The following is a 16,649-nucleotide window of genomic DNA, read 5'->3' on the forward strand; positions in this document are numbered from 1 at the left end:
TTTTAGAGCTTCTTTAAATACACGATAATTATATATTATATATTATAAACAATTTTTTTTATAAAAATCGCTCCGTGTTTTGACGTACAAGCCTTTAAACGCCGTACAAACGCCCCGCCCCCCACGAGCGCCTTCACTCACTCCGCCCTGTGATTGGTCGGCCCGGACTCGTTATGCAAATGAGCCGGCGGTCTCTTCAAAAGGCGCGGTCTGACGTCACGAGTCAGAGTGGCAGCTGACACGCGGCGAGAGAGACGCAGATGGAGAAAGTGAAAGAATCCTGAGGAGAAGAAACCCAGAGGAGCGACCAGCAGAGACAGAGGGAGAAGAGGAGGAAGAAAGAGAGAGAGAGGAGGAGGAGTGGATGGTAGAGAGCCGGAGACGCGGCGCGCCGGAGGGAGAAAGATGGCCTCGGTAACGGCGGAGAATGGCTTCAGCACCGCGAACAGCTCCGGTAGAATGAACGGACTCAACAGCGCGATTCCCATGAAAGATCACGACGCCATCAAGCTCTTCGTCGGCCAGATCCCGCGCAACCTGGAGGAGAAAGACCTCAAGCCTCTGTTCGAGGAGTTCGGGAAGATCTACGAGCTCACGGTGCTCAAGGACCGGTTCACCGGGATGCATAAAGGTCGGACTGGGCTTTCTTTTCCTGGAAATTATTGCGTGTGTGTGTGTGTGTGTGTGTGTGTGTGTGTGCGTGTGATCAGCACGTGCAAATCCGCCCTCTCCTCAATATCCTCGTGAAGAACCTGAAAAGTGTCTTGGTGCACGCTCGTAGAAGCACCGCTGGTGCAGCTTTAGGAAAATGTTGAGAACTTTTTCGATCTCCAGGTAAAACAAGCACACTCTCAATCTAACCCACACAGCGTGCCTGAAAACACTTTTAACGGGTTAACATTAGGTAAAAAAATAGTGCTGTCGATCACGATTAATTGCATAAAAAAAGAAATGCATAATAAATAGACACGGTACACAAACATATATTATTATTAAAAGCGTGAGAAATCATCTGACAGAGCTAATGTCTACAATTGAACCCATTCAAATAGTTTTGTTGGCATAAATAGATTAGATTAGGGACGTTTTAATACATATTTATTTATAAATATACACATTATACATATACACAGTACACGGACGTATATTACGTATATAATAAATATTCAAAAGTATTATTTAACATCACTATGCACATCTAACTTAATTTCACATTAAAAATGAACGTTTTAGTTTACGTGATATATGCTTGTGTGCCGTGTGTGTTTATTATGTGTATAGAAATACACAGGGATGCATGAAAATGTTACTTTTAAATATATTTCTGTACAATATGAATTATATAAACATGAGTATATGCATGTAAATATTTTCAGCATGTGTGTGAATATATATATATATAAATATATATATATATATATATATATATATATATATATATATATATATATATTATATATATATATTGATATTTATATTTATATATATATATATATATATATATATATATATATATATATTATGCAAAAAAACAATGTTTAATTTGCATGTGATTAGTCATGATTACTCATTTGACTGCACTAGTAGAAATAGCTCTTTACGGGAAGAAATTACCGTTTTACCGTCGAAGAAGTGTGAGTGAACTAAAACGGTCAAAACTATTATTTCACACCACAAACCAACTGAGTTTTTCCTCTGTACTAAAAGAAACCAGAAGAAACTCGAACAGAGAAGAGTGAAATAATAAAGAAATTAAAAAAAAAAAAAAAGCTTGCACTGGACAGAAACTGCACTAAATCACTAAAGCATGCATTTTTTGATTTAATTTTGCATGCGTTGGGTTAATAATCTGCTGTCTTTATTTATAAACGAATGCATCGCACTTCTTTTTTTAATTCTCTGACGGTATAAAGCATGATTTTTTTACTGTGCGGGCGCCTAGCGTTTTCCTCTTCTTTCATCAACGTTGTACAGATGTTATATAATCTACAAGTGCAAAGGCCAGGATATCTCCACTAGGCTCTTGTTTAGTCTTGCATGAAGTCTCTTCTGCTGTAATCACAGTTGTGAGGTTTAAGCTTAGGTTAAAGCTGTTAGTTTACATTAATAGGCCCGAGGAGAGTGACACACTTACAGCTCGGTGACTTAAACACTGAGCTCCAAAGCGCATCGGAGGAGCGTTTAAAATGCATCATGGGTAATGTGTTTTTGGCTCCGGTGCTGATGCGGTTTGACCCTTGACCCCTCTCTTGGGCTCCGAGACGCTGCCGTGTTTCCTTTCATCATTCACAGCGTGCGGCGACCTCAGAAGACTTCACTTAACCCTGTACGGTCTGAATTATGTAGCAGCAGCCCGGAAAGAACTTTCTTTAGAAAGGAGCGGTTTATTATGTTGGATTAGTCTGGTGTAGTGGGAACGTGTGGGGAAAAAAACAACTGGGTTTTATCAGGAGAGGAAATAAGAGAGTCTGGAGCACGAAACCGGCCGTGATGGTCTCATATTTAGTTTTTAGATTGAGATTCGAACGTCATATAAAAAAAGGTATAGTATGCAAACAGCTATTTGAAAAATGTGCCATCTGAGGTTGCAAAAAAAAAAAAAAAAAAAAATATATATATATATATAATCACACATGAATAAATAAATAAATAAATATATATAATCACACATAATTACACACACACACACACACACAAAAATATATATATATATATATGACTGAAATCAAGCCAAACGTACAAACATTGAGCTGATCTAGAGACCAGGATGGTTTGTGGGGAGTTGTGTCAGGTTCTGCTGCTCTTACATCACGTTATTTCCCTCCACTGGACTCCTGATTTAGCACTTACTCATCAGTCTGGATGCATTTAGTGTGTGTGTGTCTGAGTGTATCTGTGTGTGTGTGTGTGTCTGAGTGTGTGTGTGTGTGTGTCTGTGTGTGTGTGTGTGTGTGTGTGTGTGTGTGTGTGTGTGTGTGTGTGTGTGTGTGTGTGTGTGTGTGTGTGTGTGTGTGTGTGTGTGTGTGTGTGTGTGTGTGTGTGTGTGTGTGTGTGTGTGTGTGTGTGTGTGTGTGTGTGTGTGTGTGTGTGTGTGTGTGTGTCTGTGTCTCTGTGTGTGTGTGTGTGTGTGTGTGTGTGTGTGTGTGTCTGAGTGTGTCTGTGTGTGTGTGTGTGTGTGTGTCTGTGTGTGTGTGTGTGTGTGTGTCTGTGTCTGTGTGTGTGTGTGTGTGTGTGTGTGTGTGTGTGTGTGTGTGTGTGTGTGTCTGTGTCTGTGAGTGTGTGTGTCTGTGTGTGTGTGTGTGTGTGTGTGTGTCTGTGTGTGTGTGTGTGTGTCTGTGTCTGTGTCTGTGTGTGTGTGTGTGTGTGTGTGTGTGTGTCTGTGTGTGTCTGTGAGTGTGTCTGTGTGTGTGTCTGTGTCTGTGAGTGTGTGTGTGTGTGTGTGTGTCTGTGAGTGTGTGTCTGTGAGTGTGTGTCTGTTTGTGTGTGTCTGTTTGTGTCTGTTTGTGTGTGTGTGTGTGTGTCTGTGAGTGTGTGTCTGTTTGTGTGTGTCTGTTTGTGTCTGTTTGTGTGTGTCTGTGTGTGTCTGTGTGTGTGTGTGTGTGTGTAAGTGATGAAGGACAAAGTGCTGTTAGATCTCAAATAGACATTACATATAAACGTATGTAACTAGTGCTAAATACACTTCGCTGCAAACCACGTTTAACTTGAAGAAATTATACTATATATATTATACTTATATATATATATATTTTTTTAAATTTAATTTACACACACACACACATAATTTACACTTTATATATATATATATATATATATATATATATATATATATATATATATATATATATATATATATATATATATATATACCATATCTTTCAAGAAAGGTGGATTCCTCATATATTATTCTATTATTATTATAAAATCTTTGTACAATATATACATATTGTATGAACTTAATATCCTGTAAAGCTGCTTTGCAATGATCTGTATCATAGAAAAGCTATAGAAATGAACTTGAATTGGGTCCAGCATTAAGTGCTTTAATATACTGACTGTTAATAAATAAGAAAGTATATATTTTCTTTGCAAGCGATATATAAGATGCTTTGGGTAGAAATGTCCGTCAAGTGCACAAAAGTAAATGCATGTGTTATTTATTTATTTTTTGCTGTAAACGTCCTCTAGAAATAAATGCTGTTGTTGTTATCCTAGTTTAGTCAGACGTTTACGAGCCCAGCACACTCGAAGGTCCCTAATGAGGGCACTTGACGGCGTCTGCTGTGAGGTGATGAGAAATTGTGCGTCTGCTGCAGAAACGGCCCTCGGAGGGCCCCGGCGTCACACGAGGGGCACGAAACACATTCACTTTTGATATTTAAGCACGTTCGCATTAATTTGCCGCGCCACCTCGCCGGCGAAGGTGTCTCAAAGTGCACACGCGGAGGCTTTTTTTTTTTCCTGCCATTTGTCCAATTAACGCGACTTTGAATATCGCTGCAGCTTGCACATCCGTCACACGTGTCTCTGATTTTTAATTATTTCTGTCTCCAAGCGTTCACATTTCAACTTTATACTTCAAACCTATGTTAAAATCGTCAGGCGGCTTTATTTTAGGTTTAATTTCTTGCCAAAAATCATTAGGGTGTCAAGTAAAGGTCGTGTTCCACGAAGATGTTTTGTACTTTTCCTACCATAAATAGATTAAAATGTCATTTTTCGTTATTAATATGCAATGCTGAGAACTTTAAAGGTGATTTTTTTGATGTTTTCTACTAGTCGAGTATTGTCCGATCATAACCAGACATCAACGGAAAGTGAAAATATCTCGAAACGGACTGGTTTTGTGCTCCAGGGCCACATTAGTTCTTTCTGGATTCATTTAAAAAAATCTAGATTCATCTGTGTCCTTTTTTTAGTTTTTATTCCACACTTTGGTCAGCTTTAAGTCTTTATCTCTTCGCAGTCTGAAACCAGTCTACCCTTCGCATTCGAAATGCATTTAGTTTTTTATTTATACTTTGACTTCATGATTCATACTTCATGTCCGACTCTGGCTGTTTTAAATAGTGAAAACAGACACGTTGCGTTACGCAAAATGCTCAGATGAGTGACTTTTTTTATTCTTTGTGTCTCTTTTTGATCAGACGGCAAGGTAAAACTAGTACAGATCTAAACCTGCTGCTCTGTGACGATGTTTGAAGGTGTTTAGTAACTCGTGTGTGTGTGTGTGTGTGTGTGTGTGTTTCAGGATGTGCCTTTCTAACGTACTGTGCCAGAGAGTCGGCGCTGAAGGCCCAGAGCGCTCTCCACGAACAAAAGACTCTTCCCGGGGTGAGACACGCGTTCTTCTTTTATTTCTCTCCTGAACTGGTGATCAGCTCCGCTCTGGCTGTCCGACTCTTTCTGCCTCCGTCTGATTCCTTCGTGTTCATTAATGAGGTTTTCGAGGGCAGCGCCTGACATTTGGGCGAGATGAGGAAAATAATACGAAAGGAGCGCGTCTCATTTCCTTCGGCTGCGTTCGTAAGCCTGATACGCTTTTTGGGTTTGAGTCTCGTGATTTCCGTGTGAAGAGACGATTAAACGTCTTTAAAATATGTAACTATTTGCTGCAATAGTACATTTATCTGAAATATGTATTGATGTACATTGCTTTGGACAGTGACAATTAAAATACTAAGATTTCATTCATATAAATGTATATAAGTTTTCGTATCACTGATATACTACTATAGTTTTTGTTAATTTTTTTGTATTTCAAATTTTTTTTGTCAAGCTTATTATTCTTTTTTATTTCAGTTTTATGTATGCAGTTATTTTATTACTAGCAGACATAAAAGAGGTTTAAGCTTTTTTTGTATTTAATTTTACTCCAGTTAAAGTTCGTCTTAAATTTATTTTACTACATTTAAAAAAATTGGCACGAAACAGATCCCATGCCTTTGGTTTATACAGCTTTAAACAAACTAACACAAACTTATATGACTGCAGCAATGCATTTCTTTTATGCATTGAGTTGCCTCGTTGTTCGTTGACTTGCTCTGTGTTTATTTTTATTTATTATATAACTTACAAATGATTCGCTGTGTGTGCTGCGTTACACCGAGACTTGTTGACTTTGATTGCATCCGTTGTGTTTGTTTGTAGGTTGCTTTGCCGAATGCAAAATGCATATTTAATGTTAAAACATGAATCGACGGATTTAAATGCACGCATCTTAAATTTAGGCCTTAATGGTGCTATAAACGAGCATCATTATCGTAATAAGCTCGATGATGTTTGATGGATACTCAAATAAAACAATGCAAAATAAAAAAAAAAGCACACCACGCATAAAGAACGACATCATTTGAAAACTGCGTATTACTTGTTCTATAATTGATTGATCGATTGAGTTATTGAACTAAACTGAATCAACAATAATGGCGCTTTTTTTGCTTTTCGCTGTCTTCGATTATTTCCTGTCTATTACCGTGAAGCCGATTTGAAACAATCTTTGTTGTGTAAAGCGCTATTACAGTTTTTTTCAATTGCTAACAAGCATTTACCAATACTTAAAATACTTTTTCTAAACTCTTAACACAGCAACACACTAACATCACCCAATTAGCCAAATTGTTAATTTTCTGGCCAAAACCATGTTTTGTTAAATAAATACAAACTCTCCATTTCAAAATGCTGAGTACCTTTTTCTACATATACTAACTCTATCAAAACACAGCAAACCTGATTCAAAATTGAATCATTCAATCAAAACATTAGCACTAGTTTTCAATCCAACAGAAACATATAGTCAATCATAACACATAGACTGACAAAATGCTAACAATTAATTACAAAAATCTGCATTACTTCATGTTTTGGTTTGACCTGGGTAGAACATACAATATGACATCCATTTAATGCATTTAATCCATTGCATGTGTGTGTGTACCTGGTATTTATCATCTTATGGGGACAAAATGTCCCCACAAAGATAGTAATACCAGTAAATTCTTACCTTGTGGGGACACTTTATTTGGTCCTCATGAGAAAACAAGATTAGAAATTTGAGAGTCCCCACAAAAAAATGGAAACCAGTGTTTGTGTAGGTGTGGATTACTGTAGGGCAGTATGTGTACAGCATAGTTGAGGACTCATCAGTAATTGATGAAATGTAAAAGAAAAGTGACAGAATTGCTGAAGTAAATTAGCAAAATGAAATTGCTGTCAGTGATCCAAAAAAATAAAAAATACAGGCCTTTGGCCTTCAGTTAAAAAAAAAAAAAAAAACAGACAAAAACCAAAAAAAAAACAGAAATAAAGTTCTAATCTATACGATCTTCAGCAACTGGCCACATGTTCTCATCGACATCACATCTTATATTTTCTCTTGCTATGCATCTGGGATAGAAACGTTTAGCATGCCTTATCCACCCTTGGCAGTCTTCAGCTGAGATATCTCATCAGCCAGCCTCCATGGCATCCAGGAAGGGACATCTGATCATGTGGTCTATGATCATAGACTTTCCACCTCCAGGCAGAAAAAAATTCCTCAATAGGATTGAGGAAAGGAGAGTACGGAGGAAGAAAAAGAGAAATCATTCTCAGATGGGCTGCAAACCAATTTGTGATTGCATGTGAATGGTGGAACGCTACATTGTCCCATACAATCACAAATGTCCTCATGTTTCCTCCTACTTGTTCCCTTTCTGCTGCTGGTACCAGTTGTTGGTGGAGGTCATCTAAAAACAAAAGAAGGCGCTCTGTGTTGAAGGGACCAATCTGGCTTTTCTGCAGGACCAAACCAGCACTTGAGATTGCAGCACACATTGTGATATTTGCTCCTCTTTGACCCGGAACATCAGCAGTGGCCCTTTTTCCAATCAGATTTCTTCCTCGTCTACGAGTTCTTGCCAGGTTAAATCCTGCCTCATCTACATAAATGAATTTATGTGGTGTCTGATTAGCCTCCAACTCCATAACTCTCTGAAAGAAATCAAACACATGATGTTTAAATGTTTTTCAATTTGTGGGTATGTTTACTTTGAGTAGTAATTGATAGTAGTGGAAAAAAACTAGAATAGCGTAAAAAGAATTGGATGTACTGTATAGGCACCTGGACATATTGGTGTCGGAGTTCCTTGACCCGCTCACTGTTTCTTTCAAAGGGCACTTTGTACAGCTGTTTCATTCGAATTCTGTGTTTGTTCAGAGTTCGAGTGATGGTAGCCAGGCTGATGCTTTCCACATTCTGGAATACCAGGTTGTCCTGTACAATTCTGGATTGAATTTCTCTGAGTTTTATTGCATTGTCAGCAATAACCCACCCTACAATGGCATGCTCTTGGCGGCCAACAGTTATTGTGATACATTACAACTGCAATTATGGCCCTCACGAAATTCATTGCTTACCTGTTGGTTTGTTGAAAAATTCGGATAATGGATGCCACAGTTGACCGTCTAAGATTGGGCTGGACTCTTTCACCTGCCTCTCTCAATGACAGACCATGGTTTATCACATGGTCAATAATAGTGGCTCTTATTTCATCTGTAACAACAGCTCTTACTCTTACAGCTCTTACTCTACCCCTACCTCTTCTACCTTGTCCCGGTCCAGCTTCTCCTCTCCCTCATCTACCTTGTCCTCTCCCTCGTCCAACTCTTCCTCGTCCCGACATCTTCTTTCTTTTTCAGTTTTTCTGTTGTTTTGAACAAAAACCAGTCCAGAAAGTGTAAAAATCCATGTAATCCATTACTTGGAATTAATCAATAAGATTGGAATCAGCTATCTCTTAATTATCAGTAATTAAAATAATTATTATCAGCTCTTTTAAGCTGCTGTTGTTGCAGAAGTAGAGGCTTTACAATATAGTTAGAGTTTGGAACATTAGCTCTTTATTTTTGACATGCTGTGTTTAAGCATTTGTAAAAATGATAAGAAAGATCCATGATTTTGCTATGGGGTAAACTTGTGTAAAAAGAAAATGTAAGCATTTTAAAAATGTGTTAATTGACTGAATATTGTGTGAAAACAACATGAATTGTGTTAATGGTATGGTTACAACAAACGGATGTTGTGCTAATTGTGTTTAGAGTTTTGAAAATGTGACTAGAAATTGGACAAAAGGATGTTAGCAATAGAAAAAAACTGTATAGAGCTGACTTGGCTTGAAAGAAATGAAGTGTAATCAGCAAAGATTAAAAGGAAAGTCGCAGGACTGTTTCTGATTGGTCGAGAGGATGCTGTTACGTCATGGCGGATAAACACTTTATATTCACCCAACAATCTTTGAAAGTTGTTTTTGAAATATCGTCAGTGTGAAATATGAGATAGTTAAGAAATGCGGAGACATTTTATTTTTATGCTTAAAAAGACGAAAAAGAGAATTAGCTTTTTTTTTTTTTTTTTTTTACGGAAGAATATTTCAGGATCGCAAAACTAAAATAGGAATTAAAAAATACAGCATGCTTTATTATAAATGAGCATTTAATGCATTAATTATGCATCGTGTTGATCACATGAATGGAAACCATAGTTGTAATGCCTTTCTATTTACTCTTACACCTTTAATAAGTATAATGCATTCATATTATTAAGTATAATGCATTGATACAGGATGCATAATATAATACAGTTCATGATGTCTTACATAATGTATATCTTTAGTGCAATTAATCACATCCACAATAAAAGTAGTTGTTTACATAATATATGTGTGTGTACTGTGTATATTTATTACTGTATTTATATATAAATACACTCACAAACAATATATATTTAGTATTTATATTGTACATTTGATATTATATATAAATGTTTTTCTTAAATGCATGCACGTGTGTGTATTTATATTATGTAAACAAATGTATTAATTGATCATTCGACAGCACTAAAGGCTTTAAGGTTACTACGAAAATAGCCAACATTTTAATAACCTTTTATATAATATGAAAAGAACACGGACTATTAACAGAAATGCAATAAACTGAACACTTGTAGAAATGATTTGAACACAGAAGAAGAGCTAAAAGACTCCAGAACGCTCAACCTCTCGAAATCAAACCTTTGCGTATGTCATGCACAAAAGTTTATTTTAGATCCGGGGGTTTATTATTATCATTAGAAAGGTTTGCAGGCGATCCGGATAAAAACACTGCAGTCAAACCTTTTTTTTGTTGAAATGCTTGAGTTTGTCTGAAGTCTTTTATTTTGACGGGTTCTTCTTTCTTCCTCTTCCTGATTGTTTCCGGCGGGTTAGTTAGTAATAAAGCAAAGGCTGGTTAGTTGTGCGAGTTAGTACCCGCAAAATATATATCCCATTCAAACTCGCTCACGTCTAATATCAGTCAATGCTATCACGAATCTTAAAGGAGAGAGACTCAGAGTATTAGTCGTTTTGGTGAGTATTCATTGCTTCTTGTTGTTCTCCGTCATGCTCCTTCTCCTCTGATTTAATAAACATCCAGTAGACTATTTCTTTTCATTGCGCTGGATACGGAAAGTCTGGGTGAAGTGCATTGTGGGTTCAGTAAGCATACGATGCTCTGTGCTTCTTTCGTGTCTTTAATGTATGTCTCTAGAAGCAAATGTGGCGTTTAATATCTTCATTTCTCGCGTCAGACGATGCTTGAAGTGAGATTAAAGTCTTCTTTAGTCATTCTCTAACCTCTCCTCTCTCTGTAGTTGATCTGAACGATGTCTTAAACTGTGCTCAAAAAGACCCAAGTATCCATATGATCTCGTTTGACTTCCTCATCAAGTCTACTGTTATTTAGCAGACCTTTTGCGTTATTCATCATTAGTGAATTGTCTGATCGTTGTTGTTCGATATAATCAGTTATTTATTGTAGTGCTGTCGAAAGATTATTGATGATTAAATCCACATAAAACCCTAAATAGAAGTTGTCTGTGCTGCTTATTGATTATGTTCATATAAATACACATCCATACAGTATCATTTTTAACATGTATGCATATAAATACATCTCTGTATGTATATTATTACATTTTATATTATGTATAAAAATATTTTATATATATAAGCAACATATATTTATATATATATGTATATATGTGTATGTATATATGTGTGTATATATATATATATATATATGTGTGTGTGTATATATATGTATGTGTGTATATATATATGTGTGTGTATATATATATATATGTGTATATATATATATATATATATATATATATATATATATATGTGTGTGTATATATATATATATATATATATATATATATATATATATATATATATATATATATATATATATATATATATATATATACATATGTATATATGTGTGTGTATATATATATATATATATATGCTATGTAAGCAAAAACTTTTATTTTGGATGTGAATAATCATTTGATAGCACTAAAGAACTAAATCAAATGTTAACAGTAGTAAAATAAAATTATATAAAAGTCAACAAAAAAAACAGTTATCGCATTTTCAGAAGTAAAAATGAATAAAATCTAGACCAATCAACACGCACCAATAAAAATGGTCAAAACTCGATGTGAAAGCTGAAGATGTATAAAAATAAAATGCGATGTACAGTATATTAAATATATTAAAAAAAGGCATATTTGGAGTCATCTCAAATGTTCAGCTTATCTCAATTATACTCACCTACTTTTAACGACGTGTTGCAATAAACGAGTATGTTTAATAATAATAGTAATTATATATATATGTTCAACTTCAGAGCATTAAAGTAAATGGTATGGTCTTATTATTTATTATATGATTCCATGCATTTTGAGAGTCACGAACAAAACCGAAAGCAATTATTAATCACATTTACTGAAAGAGCAGTACTGAAGATGTCAGCAGAAACCTCCCCACACCTCACTGAAACCCAGCTGTGAAGGAGAAACACGTCCGTGTTTGAGTGTGTCTTCAGCAAACGAAGGCCCTGCTATGGGTTTTTGATTCCAGCAGGATATTAATATAATGGGCCAGAAGCATCTAAAGCAATAAAAGCCGGGCAGAGGCTCTGAGCTGCTTTAATGCCTCTCGATATCCAGACGCTTGATTAATGTCGTGTTTAAATACATAAATATGAATATACAGTTTAATCAATACGGTCTGATACCTGAGATAAAAGAGCAGAAGGAAGCTCATGCACATTGTTAGTATATAGCTGCGTTGCATTGTGGACTGGAATATACAGGACTTTTATTTTTTTTATCCATTATTTGAAATATATTCATTTGTTTTTTCGTATCTTTTCTAACTGGCTAAAATAAAATCCAATACGCCGTTAGACAATTACGAACAATGAGTATTGCGTTTCCCTAATGGCCCTTTCATGATTTTTTCACGCGCTAAAGTTTGTTTTTTTCAGTTTGTCACTAAATAAGCCAGAAATAATGTGTTTTATAGTGTCAGACGTTGTATTTATTCCCTGGAGATGTCGTATTATTGTCATAATAGTGCGTGTCCATGTCTTTATTCAGCTCAGCTTCGGGATCTTCTTGCATGTCGTAAGTAGTTGTTGTTATTATTATTACTTTTATGAGTCAGTTTTTCACTCTTTGGCTGAAAAGTGACTGAAACCAATCTTCACCTCTTGTAGTTTTGGATATGAATGAAACGTCCGGTCACGCTCACAGCAGGTTACAGCAACGTCTTCAAGAAAGCTACGGCAAAGCAACAGTGTTAAAGGTTTAAGGCGCTAAAAATGCTGTAAAGGACTTCTATCGACTCGGCATCCGCTTTAGTTTTGTTTCTCAGAGCTTTGCAGGTGGCTCTCTTGAAGCGCACCGGAGACTTTTTTAAATATCGGCATCGGCGATCATCCTTGTGTTGAGAACGGTCCGTTTGACACGTCATAAAAACACAGAGAAACGAAAGCGAGAGAAGTGATGTCATGAAGGAGAAGCACCTCTTAACCTTGTAATGGCAAACAGTTAGGCCACATTCATTCAAACATAAACATCGCAGCCTCCTTCCCTCACTCAAACAAACACTTCCCGTTGAACGATATTCAGAACAGAACAAGGACGAAAAATAAGTAGTTATGAAATTGTATATTAAGCTATAAAATAAAACATTGGTATGCTTTATGAACTATGCATGTACTTTTGTAGACGGTGTTATATATTTAGTGTGTTTCTATTTATTTTATTTCTTTTCTAAGCTTAATTTCACGCTGCGACCGTTGACTCGGCATATATAGCTAAAGCCCTGGATAATAACGGAAAAACCCAGCTGGAGCTGAGACCAGACGTGAGATTTGATCCATGTTTTGTGTTTAAATGACCGTTGGAGCCAATTTATTGTGATACGTTCGTTAGTAAATGAGTCCCATTCTTTCTCTTGTTCTCCGTCATCTCTTGAGTTCTCTCTAATACAGATATCTGTCTAATAATCAGATCAAACAGTTAAACCAAGGAATTAAAATGTATGCAAAAATATGGCCTTCAGCATTTCTCAAATAGCCGTGTTTTATCAGCTTTGAACGACTAACTAAAAATTTAGTCCTGACAAACCTCAGGTGAATCTATATCTCTGAGATCTTGTGAAGTGAACACGCCTTCTTCCCCTTCAGAATTTAATGCCATAAAACTAGATTTTGAATGACGATGGGTTTAAGCGTCGACATGCTGTCGTAATCATAATCTGCATGCTGTATGTAAACAAAAAAATGTGCCCTGTTGGATCCTATATATAGGTGGTGGGCCCACGGGGGATGGCCCCACGCCCTCTTTATTGTCACCATCAGCCCGCCGGGTCCTTTGGGGCAAGACCCGCCACCAGGCGCTCGCAGTGGGTGTGTTCGGCCCCAGGCCGTGGTATCCAGGTCTGGCGGCGTGTGCGCCACACCTGAAGGGGATTTAGCCTTGTCACCGCCGCCGTCTTTTGCCCTGCGCGCCTCTGTCATGGACCGGTCTCTTCCCTTGCATGCACCTGGGTCCTCGTGGGTCCAGGAAGACCCTACGTGGGGGATATAGCCCCGCCGCTAGACAACCTAGCTCCTCGTGGGTCCGTCAGGCAGTCCAAACGACGACTGCACCACGGATACGGCTGACGGGCCAGGATCGAGGGGATACATCTCTGTAATCTCTATATTATTACATTTTATATTATGTATAAAAATATTTTATATATATAAGCAACATATATTTATATATATATATATATATGTATGTATATATGTGTGTATATATATATATATATATGTGTGTGTATATATATGTATGTGTGTATATATATATATGTGTGTGTATATATATATATGCCCCTGGATATATACCTGACCTTCCACAATATAGAAGCACATATATATATATATATATATATATATATTTGGACACTTGTCCCTTGTATACATATATATATATATATATTTTGTTAATAAAAAACTTTCCGAGGAATAATCATTTGATAGCACTAAAGAACTAAATCAAATGTTAACAGTAGCTAAAATTATATAAAAGTCAACAAAAAAGAATTATCGGGCAAGAGCGGAAATCAAACGGGAAGTAAAAATGAATAAAATCTAGATGAATCAATCCGCACTGCCGGGACGGAAAAATGGTCAAAACTCGATGTGAAAGCTGAAGATGTATAAAAATAAAATGCGATGTACAGTATATTAAATATATTAAAAAAAAAACATATTTTGTCATCTCAAATGTTCAGCTTATCTCAATTATACTCACCTACTTTTAACGACGTGTTGCAATAAGCGAGTATGTTTAATAATAATAGTAATTATATATATATGTTCAACTTCAGAGCATTAAAGTAAATGGTATGGTCTTATTATTTATTATATGATTCCATGCATTTTATGCGTCACGAACAAAACCGCAATTATTAATCACATTTACTGAAAGAGCAGTGTGAAGATGTCAGCAGAAACCTCCCCACACCTCACCAAACCCCCCTCCTGTGAAGGAGAAGGCACGTCCGTGTTTGAGTGTGTCTTCAGCAAAACGAAGGCCCTGCTATGGGTTTTGATTCCAGCAGGATATTAATATAATGGGCCAGAAGCACCTAAAGCAATAAAAAGCCGGGCAGAGGCACTGAGCTGCTTTAATGCCTCTCGATATCCAGACGCTTGATTAATGTCGTCGTTAAATACATAAATATGAATATACAGTTTAATCAATACGGTCTGATACCTGAGATAAAAGAGCAGAAGGAAGCTCATGCACATTGTTAGTATATAGCTGCGTTGCATTGTGGACTGGAATATACAGGACTTTTATTTTTTTATCCATTATTTGAAATATATTCATTTGTTTTTCGTATCTTTTCTAACTGGCTAAAATAAAATCCAATACGCCGTTAGACAATTACGAACAATGAGTATTGCGTTTCCCCTAATGGCCTTTCATGATTTTTTCACACTACGCCTAAAGTTTGTTTTTTCAGTTTGTCACTAAATAAGCCAGAAATAATGTGTTTTATAGTGTCAGACGTTGTATTTATTCCCTGGAGATGTCTATTTTTGTCAATAATAGCTTGTCCATGTCTTTATTCAGCTCAGCTTCGGATCTTCTTGTGTGTCGTCGTAGTTGCTGTTATTATTATTATTACTTTTATGAGTCAGTTTTTCACTCTTTGGCTGAAAAGTGACTGAAACCAATCTTCACCTCTTGTAGTTTTGGATATGAATGAAACGTCCGGTCACGCTCACAGCAGGTTACAGCAACGTCTTCAAGAAAGCTAATTGCAAAGCAACAGTGTTAAAGGTTTAAGGCGCTAAAAATGCTGTAAAAAGACTTCTATCGACTCCTTTGCGTTTAGTTTTGTTTCTCAGGAGCTTTGCAGGTGGCTCTCTTGAAGCGTCGTATTTGTTTTTTTAAATATCGGCATCGGCGATCATCCTTGTGTTTGGCCGGTGCGTTTGAGACGTCATAAAAACACAGAGAAACGAAACGAGGAAGTGATGTCATGAAGGAGAAACACCTCTTAACCTTGTAATGGCAAACAGTTAGGCCACATTCATTCAAACATAAACATCGCAGCCTCCTTCCCTCACTCAAACAAACACTTCCCGTTGAACGATATTCAGAACAGAACAAGGACGAAAAATAAGTAGTTATGAAATTGTATATTAAGCTATAAAATAAAACATTGGTATGCTTTATGAACTATGCATGTACTTTTGTAGACGGTGTTATATATTTAGTGTGTTTCTATTTATTTTATTTCTTTTCTAAGCTTAATTTCACGCTGCGACCGTTGACTCGGCATATATAGCTAAAGCCCTGGATAATAACGGAAAAACCCAGCTGGAGCTGAGACCAGACGTGAGATTTGATCCATGTTTTGTGTTTAAATGACCGTACACCCAATTTATTGTGATACGTTCGTTTAGTAAATGAGTCCCATTCTTTCTCTTGTTCTCCGTCATCTCTTGGTTCTCTCTAATACAGATATCTGTCTAATAATCAGATCAAACAGTTAAACCAAGGAATTAAAATGTATGCAAAAATATGGCCTTCAGCATTTCTCAAATAGCCGTGTTTTATCAGCTTTGAACGACTAACGAAAATTTAAGCTGACAAACCTCAGTCGAATCTATCGGTGAGAGCTTGTGAAGTGATCACGCCTTCTTTGTCTTCTTCAGAATTTAATGCCATAAACTTCTGATTTTGAATGACGATGCTCTTTAAGCGTTGACAT

General features: G+C 36.6%; 1 protein-coding gene across 3 annotated transcripts in view; it reads left to right on the forward strand.

The window, feature by feature from the left end:
- Nucleotides 1-231: 231 nt before the first annotated feature.
- The window catches only part of celf6 (CUGBP Elav-like family member 6), a 116,084-nt gene continuing 99,666 nt past the window's right edge, over nt 232-16,649 (forward strand). For all 3 annotated transcript variants that reach the window (XM_043237683.1, XM_043237684.1, XM_043237685.1), the window contains exons 1-2: nt 232-631; nt 5,252-5,334. In XM_043237683.1, coding sequence (XP_043093618.1) covers nt 406-631; nt 5,252-5,334 — 309 coding nt within the window. In that variant the 5' untranslated portion in view covers nt 232-405. The remainder of the gene's footprint in view (nt 632-5,251; nt 5,335-16,649) is intronic.

Source organism: Puntigrus tetrazona, chromosome 4 (assembly GCF_018831695.1).
Source record: "Puntigrus tetrazona isolate hp1 chromosome 4, ASM1883169v1, whole genome shotgun sequence".
Lineage (NCBI taxonomy): Eukaryota > Metazoa > Chordata > Actinopteri > Cypriniformes > Cyprinidae > Puntigrus > Puntigrus tetrazona.